General features: G+C 39.6%; 1 protein-coding gene across 5 annotated transcripts in view; it reads right to left on the minus strand.

Moving 5' to 3' along the window:
• Positions 1-2,856: 2,856 nt before the first annotated feature.
• Positions 2,857-20,112, minus strand: part of ARMC2 (armadillo repeat containing 2) — a 54,561-nt gene continuing 37,305 nt past the window's right edge. For all 5 annotated transcript variants that reach the window (XM_085543644.1, XM_015858661.3, XM_032443224.2 and 2 more), the window contains exons 13-18: positions 12,039-12,360; positions 11,010-11,132; positions 9,318-9,431; positions 7,760-7,892; positions 6,464-6,621; positions 2,857-3,223 (exon numbers count right to left, since the gene is read on the minus strand). In XM_085543644.1, the coding sequence (XP_085399770.1) occupies positions 3,072-3,223; positions 6,464-6,621; positions 7,760-7,892; positions 9,318-9,431; positions 11,010-11,132; positions 12,039-12,360 (1,002 nt within the window). In that variant the 3' untranslated portion in view covers positions 2,857-3,071. The remainder of the gene's footprint in view (positions 3,224-6,463; positions 6,622-7,759; positions 7,893-9,317; positions 9,432-11,009; positions 11,133-12,038; positions 12,361-20,112) is intronic.

The raw sequence follows: 20,112 nt of genomic DNA on the forward strand, positions 1-20,112 counted from the left end.
CTGGTGTTTTTGCGTGGTTTAGCTTTGCGTTTCTGCTCTTCCTGGTTTAGACTGGTTTTAAAGTGCTTGAAACGGTAACGGAGCAGTGGTTCAGAAAGTGACAAACCATGGCTTTTCCAACAGTCTAAACCAGGGAGGAGGTAAAGTTTAAAAAAATGAAGTTCTTCACTATTCATGAAGACCTGCCATCCATCTGCCCGCCATCCTCCCTCCTTCTTTCCCTTAGTTCTCTACCTGCTATTCAGGCGTGCTCTGCTCTATGGGGTTTTCTGTTTCCTCACAGGTTTATCTCACAGCTGGGCAATGTGTCCAGTAGGACACTGGGAGAGAGGGTTCCAAAGTCATCACAGAAAGTCACAGAGCTGTGACAAACTGCTTTGGACGCACTCCCACAGCTGTGATGGGGTTCTAGTAACCTCGTGTGTCAAAACTTACAGTAGTAAGGCAGGAAACAAATGGAGGTACCCAGTCCCACCAGTAGAACTGAGCTAGCTCAGACTGGTTTCTGCTGCTGCAGGACATTCTGACAGCAGTTTTAGGCTTGTAGTCCAAGAAGCTGAAATATCTGAAATGATCTAGGGGAGAAAGATTAATAAACTGTCAAAAATGGTGACTAACAGGAAGCATCTGCTGTTTCCTCTTCACTAAAAATACAGGATTCTAACGTTCCAAAAACAGAGCAAAACTTTCCTGTCTAAAAATCACAAAACTAAGCCGTGACTAAAGACGTATCAAAAAAAAAAGGTGTCTTCCCACTTTGGAAATCGATTTTCTGCAGCATCTGTTGCTCCTGGTGATCATTTGTTGGCTCAGAGGTAAACACGCAGGCTTCCATAAAGCCTCACCTGTCCATTTCCAGCCACGAGCTGGATATGCAGGCGCCCTCTTCCTTTTCAAAGAGCAAACCATGTGTATGCACAGAGCTTCTTCCTGCCACACTTTCAAACAGTGCTCACAGCTGATCCTAACTCCACACAGAGCCGCTCACCTGAGAGTAAGGGGTCTGAAAACATTTGGGTTTTCCCATGAATGGTGTTCAAGGCATTTGAGGTTTTAAGAACAAGAGGAGCAAGGCTGTTAAGAGGAGAGGAAGAAACCGCGACACCTCTGCAAATACTAATCTGTGAGTGGCTGCTGTGGGCTGTCAGCCCTGAGCAGCTCCTGCAGTGCCTCAGCCCATAGCCATGGAGTGCAGCAGCTTCTGTGCATGCAGGAACAATATACCTCAGTGCTCCCCACACACTGTGGGCGCATAGCGGCAGCAACTCAACTCACTCCAAAAGATGTAGGTGGGGGAAGCTGTTCAAAAGGCCATGGACGGAGACTGGCTGTGGCCTTCCTCCCAGGACAGCATCAGCACACCGGATCTGTGCGAGCAGGAGGGGTGGGAGCTAACGGCTGGCTGCCTGCATGGGCCCACATGAAGCACTAATAAAATAAACAACAAAACCAGCATTTTCTTCTCAATCTCCACTTATAGGAATGTGACAGTCTCATCTGCCCATGTGCAATTCACAGTCCTCCCTAGCAGCCCCTGGCTTTATATCTTCAGAGTTTCAGTTCAAAACTTCACACGTGTGCATGAGAACACACTCTCCCAAGGCAGAAAAAATAACAGTGCAAGAGGCTGTGTGCTTGGTCTCTAAAATAGAAATGGCTCCTGAAATCACAAGAGAATCCCTGCACTGAGGTTTGTCATAAACACAACCACATGGTAGACTATGCTATAAAAATACACCAAAAATTCAGCATTCTGGGGCTTGCAGTTATTAAGAGTTTTGCTCAGAAAAAGACACAGACCTGTGAGGCTCCATGGGTGCTCTGAGGCCTCAGCTGTCCTCTGCCAGCCTTAGCATTACAATGTGCCTCTTCTTGAGTGTCACAGGACAAAGATGGGGACAGAGGTAACACCCGTGGGCTGTCCCAGCTTCCCCCTCCAGTTTGGGACATCCCATTCTGCTGTGCTATAGGACACCCTAAACTGCTGTTTACAGTTCAGTTGCTTGAACTACTGCAATAACTCGCATTTACTGAAATAACTAACATTTTCTTTGAACTAATTTTAATTGCCTACATTTCTGCCATCACAAGGACTTGAGCAAGAGGTCTGTTTCAGGGCTGCTTTCTGAGAGACATACACTGAGGATTTCTCAGTTCTGATTAGAGCTTCTGACAGGACTTAGCCACGAGGTCTGTTCGCTGCATCCCCACCCAGCACCGCGCAGCATGGTGTTCTCCTGCCTTCTGCCTTGATGCGAATGCCAAGAACAAATGCCTCCAGCGCTCTCTTACCCATCGTGCTTTCTTTCATATCCACTCTTTTGGCCAACGAGCAAATGGGGCATTGAAGCTGCTTATCTCCCCTCTCAACTTTAACCAGAAATTAAAATGGCAAAAGAAAGAAGAATAAGAAGGAATAGTAACAGATGTGAAGTATTGATTCAGAAAGGCTCCTTACCTACAACAGCTGGCCTGCATCCTGACAGCACCGCCACAGGAGCTGGGACATTCCAGCCACATGGCATCAGGTAAAGAAAGAGAGACTTCTGAAGAACAACTTTGCTCCTGACTGTGAGAGCCTTCAGTGAGAAGAATGGATGCTGTAATGTAACGTTCCAGAATGCCTACCCTAGCACTTGGGCTATTCTGCTGCAGAATGTCATATAAAGTGTGTCCAAGTCTTTGAGTAAGAGATAGCTTCTAATGAGCAATATTCAGTCTTTGAGTAAGAGATAGATTCTAACGAGCAGTATTCCTTTCCAGTACATAAGATCCAGGTACCCACCTTTTAAAATGAGAGGTTCTGCAAACAGCTTTCTTTCATTTTGCCAGCTAAGAAAAATGTTACCAAATGGGTGCTTGAGAAACTCAAAATATATTCTAAAAGGTAATTACACATGTAAAAATTTCAGACAAGCCCCTTTAAAAGATTACATCCCTTATATAAATACTAGGCTTTACCAACTTTATAAACATTAACTTCCCATGCTGTCCAACACGCTTACCAATGGCAACATATATTGGAAAAATATAACTGTACAATCTACATCACAAAAAAAGCCCCAAACAGATTAAAACGCAGCAATGATCGCAGTGGAAACGGAGGAGCGATGGGTCTGAATTCTGTCAAGAAGTTTTTCTGCCACAGGTTTGAACTCCGTTTCCCAGTACAGTTTGTGGTGGTCCCCTCTGTCGAGGCTGTAGCCTAATGCCAGCTCTTCATCTGTAACCAAGCAAAACATCCTCATCAGTTTTGAACGCATCCAACGATGTCTTTTATGACTACAGCACATACAACTTATCAGCTGTTGATGCTCATAACTTCAAACCAGCTCTACACTTAAGAAAAAATGGAGCATCACTGTCTGAAGGACACAGCTTTACTTGGAAATGAAGGATGTTGAAGCCAGAAAAATGGCAAAAAGCACATAGCAGGTTATGGCCTTTTCTCAACACTACAACTCAGCTGTGGCTCTGAGCCCAAGCATTTGTTGTGACTATCAGCCTGGAAACTACATCAGTTTTAGCATTACCCAAAGCAATTCTGCTAGCATCAGTAATCCTATTCATCGAACTATGGCTCTTTTTTTTTCTGAGGCACAAATTTCTTTGGCAGTTTGGTTTCTGAAGACTTTATCAAGCTACATCCACTCTTGTACTTAAAGCATTTGAACCACACCAGTCAATATATTACTGATGGCCTTCCTTATTCACATACTGCATCAATAATTGGGCAGTCTTAATGGAGACATTAATTGCTGAGTTTGGAAAATCTCCTAGAATGGAATCTCCATGGTCTTTATGACCAACCTGTTCCTCTGCTCGGCCCTTGACAGAGTAGAAATTATTATTTTTTAACTAATATTTAATTGGAACTGTTCTTACTACGGCTTGTGCCCATTGGCTCCTGCCCTACTAATGGCACGTCAGCCCAGCATATGCAAAATGAATCTCTGCAGATGAGCAGTGAGAGATCCTGAGGAGAAAGATAAGGGATTATGTTTTTTTTTCTTCAGGCAGAATTGCTTTGCCTGCTCCTAAAATTACTTCCTACCCAGAAACTGGCTGTGTCTTTATAGGTCTAAAAATGTGGAATCACTGAGATCAGCCTACAGCAAGAAGGGGCAGAACCATTCCAAAGCTAAAGTGTTAAAACGAAACAAAACAGTACATTTCTCACAACAGAACATGAGTAATGCTGGGGATCAGTGAGGGCCAGTGTCCCACATGCAAGCTGTGCATCTTCAGATAATAGAAGTTTCCCACGACCCTCCTCAAAACAAGCAAAATTGGGTACTGGCCAAACAGCATATGAGCTGGCTGCACGCCCAGGAACAGGACATGCACACTGGGTCCACATGCTACAAGGAAAGATGAATAATAGTGCACAGACTGGTCTGCAAGGGCTCCTCGTCCCTACAGCTCCATCAGGACAGGGGCTGGGAGTCCCGGCCTTGTAAGGATTCACAGGTACAATGACTCTAAAATAACCTCCTGGAATTGAGAGGGGAGGTACAAGTGTGCAGAAGAAATGTCTGTAAGAAGAGAGAGAGAAAGGAGACTTCACTGAATGATCAGACAGAAGGATGTTCTCAGGATGGAGACTCATTTCCATTGCTAATCCTGAGGGAGTGGGGCAAGGCAAAGCCACTGCACGGGGCCAGGAAATGCCAACTGCAAGGAGCTCTGAGCCAAAAGAGTGACATGAGATTCAAGAGCAGCTGAGAAAAGCAAATGGCAGCGTTACTGGAAAGCTCTGCCATGGCAGCTCAGGCTGCTGGGAATAGGCAGGGAAAAAAGAAAAGTGATGCCTTTGCTCCACTTTCTTGGTCCTCACATCTTTTCATGCTATTTCCACTCCCCTTTGGCTCGCTGCTATCTCCTGTCATCTTGTTCCAGGTATGGAAAAGCAAAATAAAAAAGAAGAGGTCAAGCACAGCAGGTGAACAGAGGTATCTGCTTTGCCATGCGGTACTTGTTCAGCTTCCTGAGGGTGTGCCAATGCTGAAGTACAGTCCACTGCCTGTCAAAAGCTGCCTCCTGCTTCCTGAATGATAGAATCAGAGCGATGACAGTTCAAGGCTGCTACTGGATACAATGGGAGGAGGAAGATGTAGGACAATAGTAACCAGATGCTATTACTAAAATTTTGTTGAGATATTAACACACAGAGGAACCAGATCCAATGAGTAAGATGAGCTGGCTCTTTTTTTCCTACAGCTACTCTTCTGACTACAGCCTGCAGGAAGACCAGCCTTCTGATTTACTTCTCACCTATTTGCAATTAATTGCTGCTACATTCTATAACTGGAATGGTGATTGTACACGAGTATCCAGTTCCTGAAAGCTCTATTCATTAATGAGAGTTCCAACTGCTACACAGCCTGGACTCTGCAGTCAAATTCATTGCTGGAGTAAGCAACGTTAAATGTAGAGGAAGAAATACTTCAGAATTATCCAAAACAAAGATATATTTTCACTGCTGCATGCTGGAAAATTTAAGTATGATTATGGCTGTAATGTTTCCAGTTTCACTGCAGTATGGGAAACAGAGCACTCATGATCTTGAGGTACTGAGTATTTTCAGGTAAATAGATGAAATTGTTGCTTGTATTAAGATATGCTATAAATATCACAGCAAGGCATCCAATGAAAGCAATGGCTTCTAAAGGTGAATTACAGTAATTTTGCTGTAACTGAAAAAGAAAATCCTCACAGAACCACCCACTGTTCTGATTGTCTAAACCAAAATATCATGGGGATCTCAATTCATATCTGGGTCTCACATACAACCTTCTCCACAACAAGCATCACCCCTTACTGCACTTCCCCCTAAAATCAAATCAAAACTAATTAAGGCCTGCCTCAATTTCCTTTACATTTTAAAGATGCTTTTAAAGGTAATTTCAAATGACTTACTTCTAATAAAAACAGTGCCAAAGTAGTGTTCATAATGTAAAGAAGGAAGAATAAGAGTATTAAACTGCAAAATCTGAAGCAAAAAGATCATGGAATCATAGAATCATAGAATTACCCAGGTTGGAAAAGATCTTGAAGATCATCAAGTCCAACCGCAGTCTAACCAGTACCCTAACTAAAAACCCTCTGCTATATCATATCCCTGAGCACCACATCCAAACGGCTCTTAAACACAACCAGGGATGGCGATCCAACCACCTCCCTGGGGAGCCTATTATGATGCAAAGATCTGACTAGGTAAATGAGTTCAGGCCTTAACGTTCACTTGCAGGCACCTTCCAGCATATGTATATGTGGAGAAGGAACACACCCTCCCCAGCTTCATGGAGCACATTCCCCAGACAGCCCAGGAGGTGCTGGACAGTCTATATTGGCCAACCCACTTACAGATGTATGACAGACTTCCCATCCAAAGGATACCACTTTGATTTTGTGCCTTCTATTTCTCTTATTAAGGAAAAGACATCAAGAATGTGAATCTCACCTAAGAGTGATGTGAGCAGCATCAGCAACGTGTCAGTATCTTCTCCAAAGCACGAGGCTGCACTTGTGATGTTTTCACTGTAGTTCCACAGGGTTTTGCATATCAAACAAGCCAGCTGCAAGTCTGCTGGCCCAAAGTCTCGTAAGCAGTCAACTAACCTGTCAGTATCAATCAAAGACAGTGTTTTTAAGTTTATCCCTCTGATGAGACCAATTCCTTGTTTTATTAGGAACACTCTATACAGTACGAGAACCTAATTTCCAAAAATCCATAGGGCTGTTTTTCTTAAGGAGGTCATCCTGACCATGTAACCACTTGGTGTGTTCTCTAGATTCATTCCACACTGTTAGCTTTTCCTTCCCACTTCACCAACTTTCAGACAATTCCATATTTTACATAATTACACGTAACAGAAATTCTACTAATTCCATTTTATATAAAATTCAATATAGTAGGCATTTCTCACATTTGTTCTTCAAACAACCTGTACTTTATTTTTATTCCTGCTTTCCAGCTTTCAAACTCTGAAAGTTAACCAGAACACGGGAAGGAAAGATAAGCAGACAAAAAGTCTTGTTTACACTGTGTAAAATAAGTAATTATGTGATGTATGAACAGGAAAGCATTTCAAAGTTTGACATATTGTTTCATAAATGTGGGTTGTATCAGCTGCTTTACAAGTGTAAGAACAAGATCTTTCATGTTGCTCCAGTTAAGCTGGATCCGCTATTATCTGAACATCAAAGCCACAAGTGTTGCATCCACGGTGCTTTTTCAAGATCTTTTCACTTATAGTAAAAGTGCCTGAACAATGAACTCTCAGAGAGAGGAGACACAGGAGCTTTGTTAACCAAGCATGGATACCTCAGACTGTTCTCTCTGCGGTATTAAGTAGTTATCAAAATTACAAGAGACCATGGGGGTACCCTATTTCTTTCACAGATACGTATTAAAGGTGTCTATTAATTGTATATTTAACTCGCATAGGATTCAGTTAGGTCAATCATAAGTGGCTACTGTATTGCCATGCCTTAGTTATTGCGCTGTACACTCCTGTATATACCAGGAGGATCACTGGAAGATTATTCTACTAGTCTTGGCACTGTAGTTGGCTAAAGCACTCCAATGCCCTTGCAAAAAAACATACTGAAGAATATGAAAGATTCCCTCTTGAAGCCCATTAGACCTTTGCAATCTTACTACAAGTTCTTGGTCCCAGTGAAAAAGATTCTGATTAAAGATCTTTGACCAAACTACTGGAATGTGTCTTTTGGTAAAATATAATCAGGAACTTACTTCCCAATTCCTCCTTCTTCCATCAGAAGAGCTCGTCTGTCCTTATTTACTGTGAGATTGAGCAAGACTCCACAGGCAGAAAAACAGACATCTTGATTCTTGGCATCAAGTAAAGCAATCACAAACTTGTGTACTGGGTTGTAAAGGAAAAAAGACAGCATTACTGAGAAGACAGATCACCATGCAAGTGGAGGTACAGCATACTTGCTAAAACATGCACACTCACAAAACAGTCAAATATAGGATATCCAACCCCAAACTGTAACCTTGTAGCATACTAGTGTGAAGTTATTGCATTAGGATTATGAAACAGGATAAGAGTCATTAATACAAACTCAACACAATATACTTCAACACAACACCTACAAAATTCCACATCAAACTACCATGAAAATCAAGTCAGAAAAAGTTAGGCTGCCCAAGCTGAATTACAGGTAACTTTTTAGAAGTATCACTCTCATTTCAATTGCAGCCAGAATAAACCACTAGGATTTAGTGTCTGGCACTCACAGAGGGAAGTTCTAACCTCCACATGAGGCAGGGTTGCCTCAGACTGCATCAGATCCAGCTGGGACTGCTGCAGCCTGGGGCTCCTGCAGGAGGTGGGCAAGAAGTAGATGCTGGGCGTGCAGTATCTCTCAGCACTTGCTGAATCTAAACTCAATAAGCAGTGGAAGGCAACTTCAGCCAGAGTCAGTCCTGCCTAGAGGAGAAGCAGTCTCCCAGCTCCTCCTGAACTAGGCATGCTGACACCATGGTCTCACCAAGGTGTAAAATTCAGTCCTTTGACTGAGACAGCTCATAAGCAAGAAGCTACTAAGTGTCAGTTCTTTTGCAGATACCTTTGCCTCCACAAACCTTTATATATTCATCCTTGAAAGAAGGAATTGTATATTGCTGCAAATCACCACACTTTGGACGCAGGCAGGTAGACAGAATATAAAATAAAATAAAAATAAAAATTCAGTTAATTGGTTTTTAATTAAACTGATTTTGCACCTTCTCTGTATAGCAAAGATCTGCCATTTTTCCCCCAAAGATCTTCAGGCACCAAAGCAAAAGGACTTGAGAAGACTTGTATCCTACTTCACCCTGGGGCAAAGAGGAAGCCTCTATTGAGGCAAACATCTTAACCGCATGTTACAAAGCACTAACAAGCTGTTGAACATGGGAATCAAAAGATTATGAACCTAAATGAGAGTTAAGTTGGATATTCATTTTACATCAAATCAGTACAAACCTGTATGACTTCAGGAAATGAAGGAGCAAAGGGAAATTCAAAATTACAATCTTTAGGGAAAACAGAGGGTTTTTTGTACTATTTGCCTTTGTGAAGGTAGACCGTGGCACATTTTTCCTACTCCAATACTTCCACCTTAATGAAACCGAAATAAAACAGTCTTTAAAATGTCTACTGCCAGACTCTAAGATTGGCATAATATGCAAAACTTCAGATAAGACTGCTTCTGCCCTTTAACTGAGACAGCTGATCAAGAAACTTTTTCTTTTTAGAACTATGGACATTTAAAAACAGGACTCCTACAAATGTGAAACTCACTCTTTTTCTGTATGATGAACTCACAGATCTCATGATCCTGGGAAAGATTGCCAAAGACTCTGACAGCTTCCACAACTCCATCCATACTGTTGCTCATCAACAGCTTTAAAAGCACTACAGGTTTGCAGAGAAATGAAATACAAACAATTACTTGTATATCAGAAATGCGCTTGGCTTTTTATCAATAAGTATCAGAATGTAAGAAGCAACAGCAATACACGTAATAAATGGGAACATTTATCTAACAGTCTGGTTGCAGTGAAGGGGATGAGCAGATGGTAGAAAAAGAGCTAAATTGTGTAAAGCTTTGAAGATGAGACAAAGAGCTCCAATATGGGGCTAAATGCAAAGGAACAGATGAGGAGTTACGAAGATAGCCTACAAACAGTTGTAATAATGGGAACCAATCTAGCTGTACAGTTTTGAGTGGGCTCATGTGACAATCCAGGAAGACAGAACAAAAAAGTTGTAATATTTAAGAAAACTGATTTACATCCTGAACAGATGGTCTTATGGTGGGGTGCCTCTTTAAAGAAAAATTATTTTCTGACATTAGCTCTATTTTCAGTCAGTGCTGCTCCAACAAGCAAATACATTTTCTCTGAACAGCTACTTAATTTCGCCCCTGGTCTAAAACATTTATTTGCTTTCCGCTATCCTGCTTAGCAGATTCACTTACAATTAGCATCAATCTTCAGTAGATAGAACGAGACCTTCAGCATTGCCTAGGAAGAGCTACCATCATTTAGATTTTTGGTACGTGGCAAAGGAATGACACTACAGAAAGCACATTTATCAGCCTTCTGTGAGGAAAAAGTGAATCACCGAAATCAGTGTACCACATAAAAGGACTCAAATTGGTGAACCGTTCACCCTTCCACCACAGAAAAGTGAAAAACACAAGATGAGAAAAGAGGTTGGCTTTATTCCCATTACTTCCTTCTTGGAATGTTACAATACCAAACGTGTCTTGAACTTGTCTTAAAGAGATAACAGAAATGATTTTTTTGTGTGTGCATCTTTGGGATCCACACATTTGTATCAAACAGCAAACATGCTCAAAGTGTCCTGAAGGAAGCACGCTGGTCTTGTGTTAAAAGGTTTTCTCTCTCCTCATTCCTCACAAAAGAAAGGCGATGGAACTGCTTCCACATTTTAACAGTAAGAACAGAAGGAGAGCAAATAGGACTGAAAGAGAAGTCATTTGTTTCCACATTTCTCTGACCAGCATTAAGAGAGAACTTGCTTATGGGCGATAAAATCAATTATGACAGAATATCAGAACTGTTAACCTAGAGATGTAACTCTAGGTTACTACTACTATGTGTAGTAGTCAGGGCACTAAGTAGAGAGACATAATACCTTTTCCTACACCTCATTCTGCAATTATTATTTTGGCATACAGATCCAGAACGAGTCTAGCAAGAGCTGCTAAACAGAAAACTTCACAGCAAATTCATCTGGGGAGGGAAGGAAGGGGCTCTGTCAGCAACCTAAATATTTTCCACACAAGTAATATGATTTATAATTCCAAAAGAATTATAAATCACTATGGGAGTAATTTAGCCCTACAATCTTCATATTCCTACAATATAATGCCACAATACCCTATCAGTGTCTTCATTTTCTGTAGTGAAAAAACACAGCGTGCATAACTTTCACTTTCAAAAGGCACTGTTTAGAAGTCCTTACTTTCAGCAATGCGTAGTTTCTTGTCTTGAACTGCAGAACTCTTCACTTTGTAGAAAGCTAAATTGTTGATTGTTGTTGCAGTATTGATCACCAACTCCTCGCAGACGTCAACTGACTTGTATTCTAATATATACAAAAAAAAGCACACATATATATGTATATGCACATATTGACACATAACTTAGAAGCATATTATAGCTCAGAGGTGAACTGAATTGTAGTTAACATGTAGTTAACTATTAAAGTTCACTTTTATTTTTCACTAAAAGGATGCAGAATTGGCATTACAAAGTCATGCTTTCTGACTTCATCTACAGAAACGATCACGATTAACTTAACATGTAAAATCCAGTTAAAAGATATTACAGATCCTATTTGCTGCTTTAAGTTGGAGCTGAAGAGGATTTGCATGCAAAAACAGGCCTGTATTATAGCTATCAGACTGCTGACAGAGAACAAAGACTAAGCTACTACGAGACATTAAAATAAAAAAAGTAGTCTTTAACAATATCTGAGACATTCTATCTCTTAAAGAGCTCCTGACAATGTTACTGATGTGCAGTTTCCTTTTACACTAGCAAGTCTGAATTTTTCTGAGGTTTTTGTCCTCAGAAACCAAGGGTAAAGGAAATAAAATTTTGTGGTAAACTGATACAGAGCTCACAAAAAGAAGAGAGGGTCAGAGAGAAGCTTTAAGGCTCAAAGGTGCTTACACAGTTATTACGGCAGTTCCAACCCTGGTAGCTCCTACAGGGCTTAAGACAGACTGGATGAATTTGTGAGTCTGCCTGTCTCTAAACCACAAGCAGTGGCAGGTCAGACTTTGCACAGACAATGAAAAGTCAATGCTTTCACTGTCCCAGACAGAATTTTATATGATACAGTTTATGAATACCAGAAAATTGTCTTATTTTTGCTACAGAATCCATTTAGGTATGGCTCAATCTAGATAAAAAGCTTAAGCAGAAATATTCTAAACTCCTCCTGCAGATTGAATGAAGCTAACTCATACAACATAGATTTTATTACCTAGTACTGTAACAAGTAATTCTACAACATGATGAGCAGCTGCCAGAGCTGCTCCTACGCTGGGATGAACGGACAGATTGGCCAGAACACGTATCAGCTTTATCAGAACATCTTCTGCTTTAGAAGGATGCTTTGGATTTTTTTTTTCTTCCCTTTCTCTTTCATGTTGCCATTTCTCTTCATTCAAATCAAGTTCGTGGTAGGTTTGGAATAATGACATCAAGGTGTTAACACTTCCTCCTTCTTTAAAAAACTGCTCACGGGCCTGGTTATTCTTTGCTGTTAAATTACCAAGAACAAAGATGATACGGATAACCAAATCCTGCAATAAAGTAAATGAACTGTATTATTTAAGTGAAAAAGTCAGAAGCGATCAGCTGCTTAAACAGAAGGCAATAATTTGTTTCAGAGTTCATCTAGCAGAAGGTCCCAAAAAAATGGAAGAAATGGCAAATATAGCAAAAAGTAGTAAATTGCTCTGCTACTATTGTTCAGAAATCAGTTTACAGATGAAATTTTAAAAAAACAACAAAAAAACAACATCTGACAGATCTACCACAGCAATGGGGCAGCTCATCAGTAATAGAATATGCTTAGTTACCTATTTTTATCAAGTCCGTAGTAATTTTAAAACATCATTTTATACACCAGAATAATCTTATGAGCTAGGTCTTACTAATCTTACAAGCAAGCAAATGCCTGCCGTATGGCCAAAGACCACTAACTTCCCTTCATTGGGCCTGCTGCCCATCACAGAGGTTAAACTACTTGACGTTACTCTGCTACTGTTAAATCCATATCATTGCCTTGTTAATTTCAATTGCTAAGAGACTGACGAATTACTTGCTCCAGACTTTTTAACCAGAAATATGATTGGTTTGTTGTTTCCCATTTCCCCCTTTCTTCTTTCCCAGAGAGGTGTCCTATGGCCTTGATATCCCACATAACTTCTCTGGAACTCCAGAGACATTAACCCTTTCTGCCCTTCAGTAAGTACCAGAAGTTAAATTTATTGAGCTCTACCTGATCTGAAGACACTTAAATACACTCTACTCTAGCTCATTGTTCATTGATAAAAGAACTCAAGCTGGAATGGAGATTAATCATTTGATCATACTTAGACCATTTAGAAAAAGATTTATAAAAAAAAAAAAAAAAAGCATTCCACGCTTCAGTATTCAATGTCATCTGCCACTCTGCCACTAATTCTCATCTTCTGAATACTGAAGCAATTGCTTCCTTATTTTCTTCTTGCAATTAATATTCTACAGTAAGTTTCTCATGCTTCTTTTTATGTCCCCTTCTAGTATCTCATTCTGTGCTGTTTTTTTCCAAATTTGATTTTAAATGTTCTTGCCACCCTCTTATTTTTGACATTGCTAAATGAGACCTACTTTCTGTTTATAGATAGTATCTCGAGATCTCATGATTTAACCAAATTGCTCTCTTAAAGCATTTTCTATCCTTGCCCTTGAGTGGGATACTGAATTGCATCTCTTTTTGCTTCATTTTGGTACAGACAGAGCTACAGCTATTTTTTTCCAAGACAAGTGGATATTAATTCAATGCTATTCAACACTCCCCCATCTTTTTCTGACCCACCTGTATGGGAGAAGCAAAAAAGATTCTGAAAATCTGAACTAATCCAAGTACAACTAGATAAAACATATTATTCAAAACCTGCTTATTTTCAAAGAGTCCATAGCTGTATCAAGCAGAGGTAAAAGAACAGCATTTCTTCAGGTATAGCACAGCCAGCATCTTTTACCTGTTAGACTGCTGTATTTTAGCTGTTAGACTCAGTACTTTGGTCATTCTCCTCAGATGCAATAGCTATAATTACAGACATTCTAACCCCTGATGGTATTAATAATGCAAGTTAACCAGACACTCCAACTGAAGTAGACTGAAGGAAAAAAAGACGTGTAAGCAGCAAATCCTTTTTTCACATGTTTCCTCATCAGCAAATTTCAGGCTCCAAGCCCCTGCCACAGAAGCTGATAAGAACATCAACCAAAGGTAAAGACAAATGCTATCTCTGAATTCAAGAGGCAGTTTCCTAATGGAGACATGAGCTCTCTTCCTCTCTCTGTATAATATGACCACTCTGTAAGATTCACTTCCACTTTTTTTTTTCCTCTCACTAAACCAGGCATCATATTTTTGCTAGCTTCTAAATGTCATTGAGACAATTTTTTTCTGCACGTTCTTACTGACTAACCACTAAGAGCTTTCACCTTTGCTGGCACAGCCCCCATTTCACAAAGGCTGTAAGAATTTGAAACAAACAACAGATGAATCAGAAGAGAGAACTGAAAAAAAGAAAAAAAAAAAAAGCAAAAAAAAAAGCAGGCAGTCTCGTTTGACTCGTTTATATTGACTTTCTAATTTTGGTCAAAACAGTAGCAGCCCAGCAACAGCCCTACCCAATCAGCAAACAGACAAACAGGTATAGTACAGCAATCCATCGATATTTTGAGCAGTGTGATCTCAACTGTTCTTTCCACCTACAGGCTAGCAAAACAAACTTCTAGAACATAACTTCTTTCTAGCCAAGCACATCTGGTTTTAATTGCATGTTACTGAACTTTCCTTATCTTCCAGTGACAATTTAACTAGAACAGTCAAAGAGAAAAGCATGTACAACTTATCTTGAGTAACACGAGGCTTTAAGGTTCATGTTACTTTTAGCTCTTTGTGTTTAAAATGCTTTTAGGTAAGAGCTGCTAACACCGGCTTAGAGCTGCTCTGTAAAGAAATGCATGTAAAAATGAATGGCATTTTGAAACTGCTTGCAAGACTAAGCCTGTAAAAGGCCCAAGGGGACTTTCTGTACATGGTGAAAAAATAATTTTAAAAAAAAATGTAAAAAATAAAGTCATTATGCATCTCCAAATATTTGGAGTATTAACAGCATATGGAACTTCAGACTCTTGGACATCTGCAGAAAAATTACATACTAGTCATCTTCCTACATTCTCCCTGGCTCATCTTACAGTATTTGTTTATTTATTATATTCATGTATATAATATATAGGTTTTTGTATGTTTGGCATGAAAGGCAAATTATAGGTGGGAATTATACTCAGTTACTTCATCTTTTTATATAGAGGCATTCATGTGAGACGCGCTGCTCATAAAGGGCACCCAAACTTGATGGAAAGAATATATGTGAAATCACACACAGCTTCACTTGGAAAAACAACTCTGAAGAAACCTGTCAAGAAGAGCTCCAGAAGGGGAAGTGATGCTTTTCTTTTCTTCCAATCTGTCAAGAATCTGTAGTATTTTCATATTTCAAGGGGTAAAGACACCACTTACTCCATCAACATCTAACTCCTGATTTTCTGACATGTGGAGTCATATAATTTTATTACTGGTAATAAAATCTCTTTATTTCTCTAACTCTAAAAATCTATTCCTTGCACTGTGCTAGTACCAAAGGTACTCAATGTACTTGCTGAGTCACAGAACTTGACAGCAGTTTATCTTAGCAATTAAGATGTATCTGCCTTTCCACGTATATCATGATGAACAGACCTACAAATAGCACAGGTTTGCTAATTGGTAAGAAAGGACAACCAATTAGATCAGTAATTTCTAATTAAAACAAGAGAAACAAGGGAAGGAAGTCCATTCTAGAATCCGTAAACATTGGCCAAATACCTGTTAGTCCATCTGGATCCATAAGAAGAGGAGAGGCGGTATGAAACAAGAAATCAAGATGCCAGCAGCTCCTATTAGGACTCCCACTGAATCTCCAGCTATATATGAATATGTTTTTTCATATAACATGAAATTAGTAGCAAAAATAAAAAATTATGTCACCTGCCCAGCAGTATCTTAGAATCATAGAACAGTAAAGTGTCAGAAGGTATTTTACAGATCATCTGTGTCCAGTTCTGGGCTCCCCAGTTCAAAAAGAAGACAGGAATCTCCTAGAAGGAGTCCAGCAGAATGCCACAATGATGATAAAGGGCCTGGAGCATCTCACTTACGAGGAAAGACTAAGCAACCTGGGTCTGTTCAGCCTGGGGAAAAGATGACTAAAGGGGATCCAATTAATGTTTTTAAATATCTAAAGGGGGATCAGAGGCAAATGGATGAAGGCAGGCTCTTCTCGGTGGACAAAGAGTAATGGCCTAAAATTTGAATACAGGAATTTCCATATAAACATGCAGTACAACTTCTTTATGGTAAGGGGACAGAGCACTGGAACAGGTTGCCCAGAGAGGTTGTGGAATCTCTTTCCATAGATGGGTCTTCCATTCAAGACCCATCTAGATGCCTACCTGTGCGACCTATTGTAGGGAACCTGCTTTAGCACAGGCACTAGATTTGATGATCTCTCAAGGTTCCATTCAACTCTGTGACCTTGTTCCAACCTCCGTTCCATGGGCAAGGACACCTCACACTATACCAGGCTGCTCAAAGCCCCACCCAGCCCAGCCTTGAACACCTCCAGGGAGGGAGCACCCACATCTTTTCTGAGCAACCTGTTCCAGTGTCTCACCACACTCACAGCAAAGAATTTCTTCCTTATATCTAGTCTAAACCTACCCTCTTCCAGTTTGTAACCATTACCCCCTTGTCCTTTCGCTACATGCCCTTGCAAAAAGTCCCTCCAGCTTTCCAGAAGGCCCCTGTAAGGTCCTGTATCAACTGCATCTACTGCTCACTCAAATTGAAGTAACAAATTTAATGTAAATGCTCTATTGAAAAAATATTTCAGAAATCACTAACTGAAAAAAGCTGAGAACTATATTCCCCATAGTATTGCTCTAATGATTACTAACATCCTTGGTTAAAACCTTACTTCTTATTAGTTTGAATTTCTACAGCTTCGACCACTATTTCTTGCAATCACCTCTCTAAGCTGAAGGACAAATTGAAGAAAAATGTCTTCCTTTACAATTCTATCCAATAGGCAACTTGCTAATGGTCTGATCTTATACATTTATTAGATTTCCAAAGAAAACACCCCACAATTAAGCAAATAAATTCATCATCTTTATAGCTCTTTTCAGAGTTGTTTGCAAGCTTTCAGCACGTTTTAAGAGTATCTGTCATCTAAGCTGTAATATCTCCTTATCATCTGTTAGTCTAACGTTCACATATCCAGTGATTACATTTACACTGCTGTATCCTCTGATACACCAAAACATTTTGTTTCCATTCAGTACATGCCAACGAAGGCTGCTTGACTACAGAGTTGCAGACTCACCATATCACATTTTCTGCATTCTACTTACCTCTTTTTGCTTTCAGATCAAAACAAACAAACTATAAATCATGGAGTACTATGAAGATACAAATAAACTATCAACTCAGCACACCGTCACAAAAACAGTACTGTAGATAAAGATCCTGTGTGGTCATTCAGATTTATCAGCAGGTTGCCACAATGTTTATTCTAAAATGGTTATTTCTTTCTTGGGAAAATATTCAGGAAAGAATGAATGATTGGTTACAAATATGCAGGAAATCTGTGGAAAATAAATCTTATACTTTCTTCTTTTTCCAGTGGTTAATTTCCATATCAATATCATGCCTTCATTTATTTATTTATAATTTCCAGGACACTATAGTAGAGCAAAGGGCAAAAGGAATACAACTGAAAATACATATTTGTAAACACAGCAGAAAAGTACCACGTTATCTAGAAATGCATTTCATAGGGTTACCTTGCCAAGCATTTCAGCACCCACTCTACTTCCCATTTGCAGTTTGGTTCCCGCCCCATGTTGTTTCCTCACTATTTGTGATTGAGAAACTATCTGTGTGGCTGTTCAACAAACTAGACAAGGGAATGACAAATCATAACCCAGCAAAGGGTTATGGATGGCTTTTTCCCCTCCATTCTTAAGATTATTAGAAACTGTGTTGGTTCTGAGCTGATGCATCATACACTCATACAAACAGCTGTCCTCATCTCAAACCAGGGATAGCACAGAGCAGAAAAACAACTCACAGAAGCTCAATAAACACAGCACTGAGGCCATTTCTTTAGGGGCAAAGCTATTCACACAAAAATACAAACATACACCTTAAAATATAGAAATAAAAATAAAAATATAGAAATAAAATATAGAAATAATTGAGAAAAAAAAAAAAAAAAAAAGGATAATCTCCAGTAACTCATAGGATGATGATGCCACTGAGCAGAAGGCCAGTAATACTCCCAGAGCATTTAAGAAAAAAAAAATTGAAAATCTGAAATAAAAATGGCTGCATCATCGGATTCTTGTTAAGAGCGTCTGGTTGTATGAAGTTATTAGGATATATGACTGACTGAAACAGATATTGAGTTCCTGGTAGCTCATCACAAAGCTGTCCAAAAGCCAGGCAAGAAAAAACCATCCAGAAACGTCAACCAGGGCATGCAGATAAGTCTTTCCCTAATAAATAATGCTAGAAACAAAGCAGAGAAATTCTCTGCATTTGTAGGCCCCATTTGTAGCGATCTTCCCAACTGCTGCAATCCTAAGAGCAAGGACACTCAGAAGCCCTAAAAGCACAACTTCTTTTTCAGAGGGAGACAAGAAAAATTCTCATAAGCAGAAGTATGCTTGCTCATGAAACTCATTTGATACTTGCTGCTTGGTAGATGCTCTTGGGAATAAAACTATGCAGATCCAGGCAGAGTAAACCCAATCACTGTGGACATCTCCCTAAAGAGGATGACAAAGCAATTTCAATCTATTCTTCATTTAACAGAGTAAATTGTTTGTGACAAATTGATTGTTAAATCAAACAGGTAAAACAGCATGCAAATTATAATTGTAAGTTAGTCCAGTTCTACTGGCTGATGCAAGAGATACAAAAATAATAACAAATCATTTCATGCATATCAGGACCAGGACGTTTGCCAGAATTGGCAGAACTAACTGATGATCAGTAGCATCCAGTGAAGAAAATGTAATTCCAGAGAAGCTAGATGAGTTCCTTGCATTGATTCCTGCCCACTATGGAAGAAACGGAGATCTCAATGCTGCAGTCTTCTCTGGGAAGACTCATTAGAGAATCTGATGAAAACCAAAGTGACCACAAACAATTCTAAAGAAAAAAAATGATGAAACAAACAGTGACAAATCACCAGGAACACATAATCACTCAAGAGTTCTAACTCATTAACTAAATAGCTTAATGACTAACAGTGATGAGCAACCTCTCACTCAAAGCTGCCTTGATTTCTTAGAACTGGAAAGGTAACAAACATGAAATCAACTATTAGAAAAGGAATCTAGGATATTCGAGTCTGATACTAGATGAATCTGAAGAAACCACTGAAAAGAACACAATTAGTGAACAGTCAGATACACGCAATCAGTTTCAAGATTCCCGAGTCCTGACACTCAACCATTGAGCTCTTTGAAGAGATCAACAGATAGATATAAAGGAGACCCACTTGACAGAACCTACTTCGCTTCCCAGAAAGCTTCTGACAAGGTTGCTTACCAAAATCTTAGCGAAACTAAGCAGTCATACCATGAGGGGAATGCTCTGTATCAGTAAATGTTCAGAGGATGGGAAACGATAAATTAATGGTTTCTGGAATTGCAGAGCACCAGCAGAATTCCACCAGGTTCTGTGACAGGACCTATTTTGTTCAACATGTCCATAAAAAACACTGAAAAGTGAGTGACAGCAGTGATACAGTAGATTTTGTTGATGATAGTAAGGTATTCAATATAGAAAAGACAAAGGCTGACTGAAGAGAATAAACTAGTAATAAAATAACAGATAAAATTCAAGTGTGGATAAACATGAAGCAGAACAAGACAAAATTACAGCCTTTGAACCAACCACAAACACCTGGAGGGATATTTTGTGGATTCTCCTCAGGGTTGTAGTACACACAGAAGGCCAAAGAAGCAAATCAAATTTTTAACTTCACTGAGAAACAAATTCATGCAAGCATAGAAATCTATGGTCATATCTGAACAGCTATGTTCTAGTCCCCTCATCTCAAAAAGATACAGGACTAAAGATTGTAAAAAGCTCAGAGAAACACTATGTGGATGCACAATGATATGAAATATATATCAAAAATCACTAAGCAAGCGAAGACTCT

Source organism: Coturnix japonica, chromosome 3 (genome assembly GCF_054131305.1).
Source record: "Coturnix japonica strain WE chromosome 3, WE-NBRP24, whole genome shotgun sequence".
Lineage (NCBI taxonomy): Eukaryota > Metazoa > Chordata > Aves > Galliformes > Phasianidae > Coturnix > Coturnix japonica.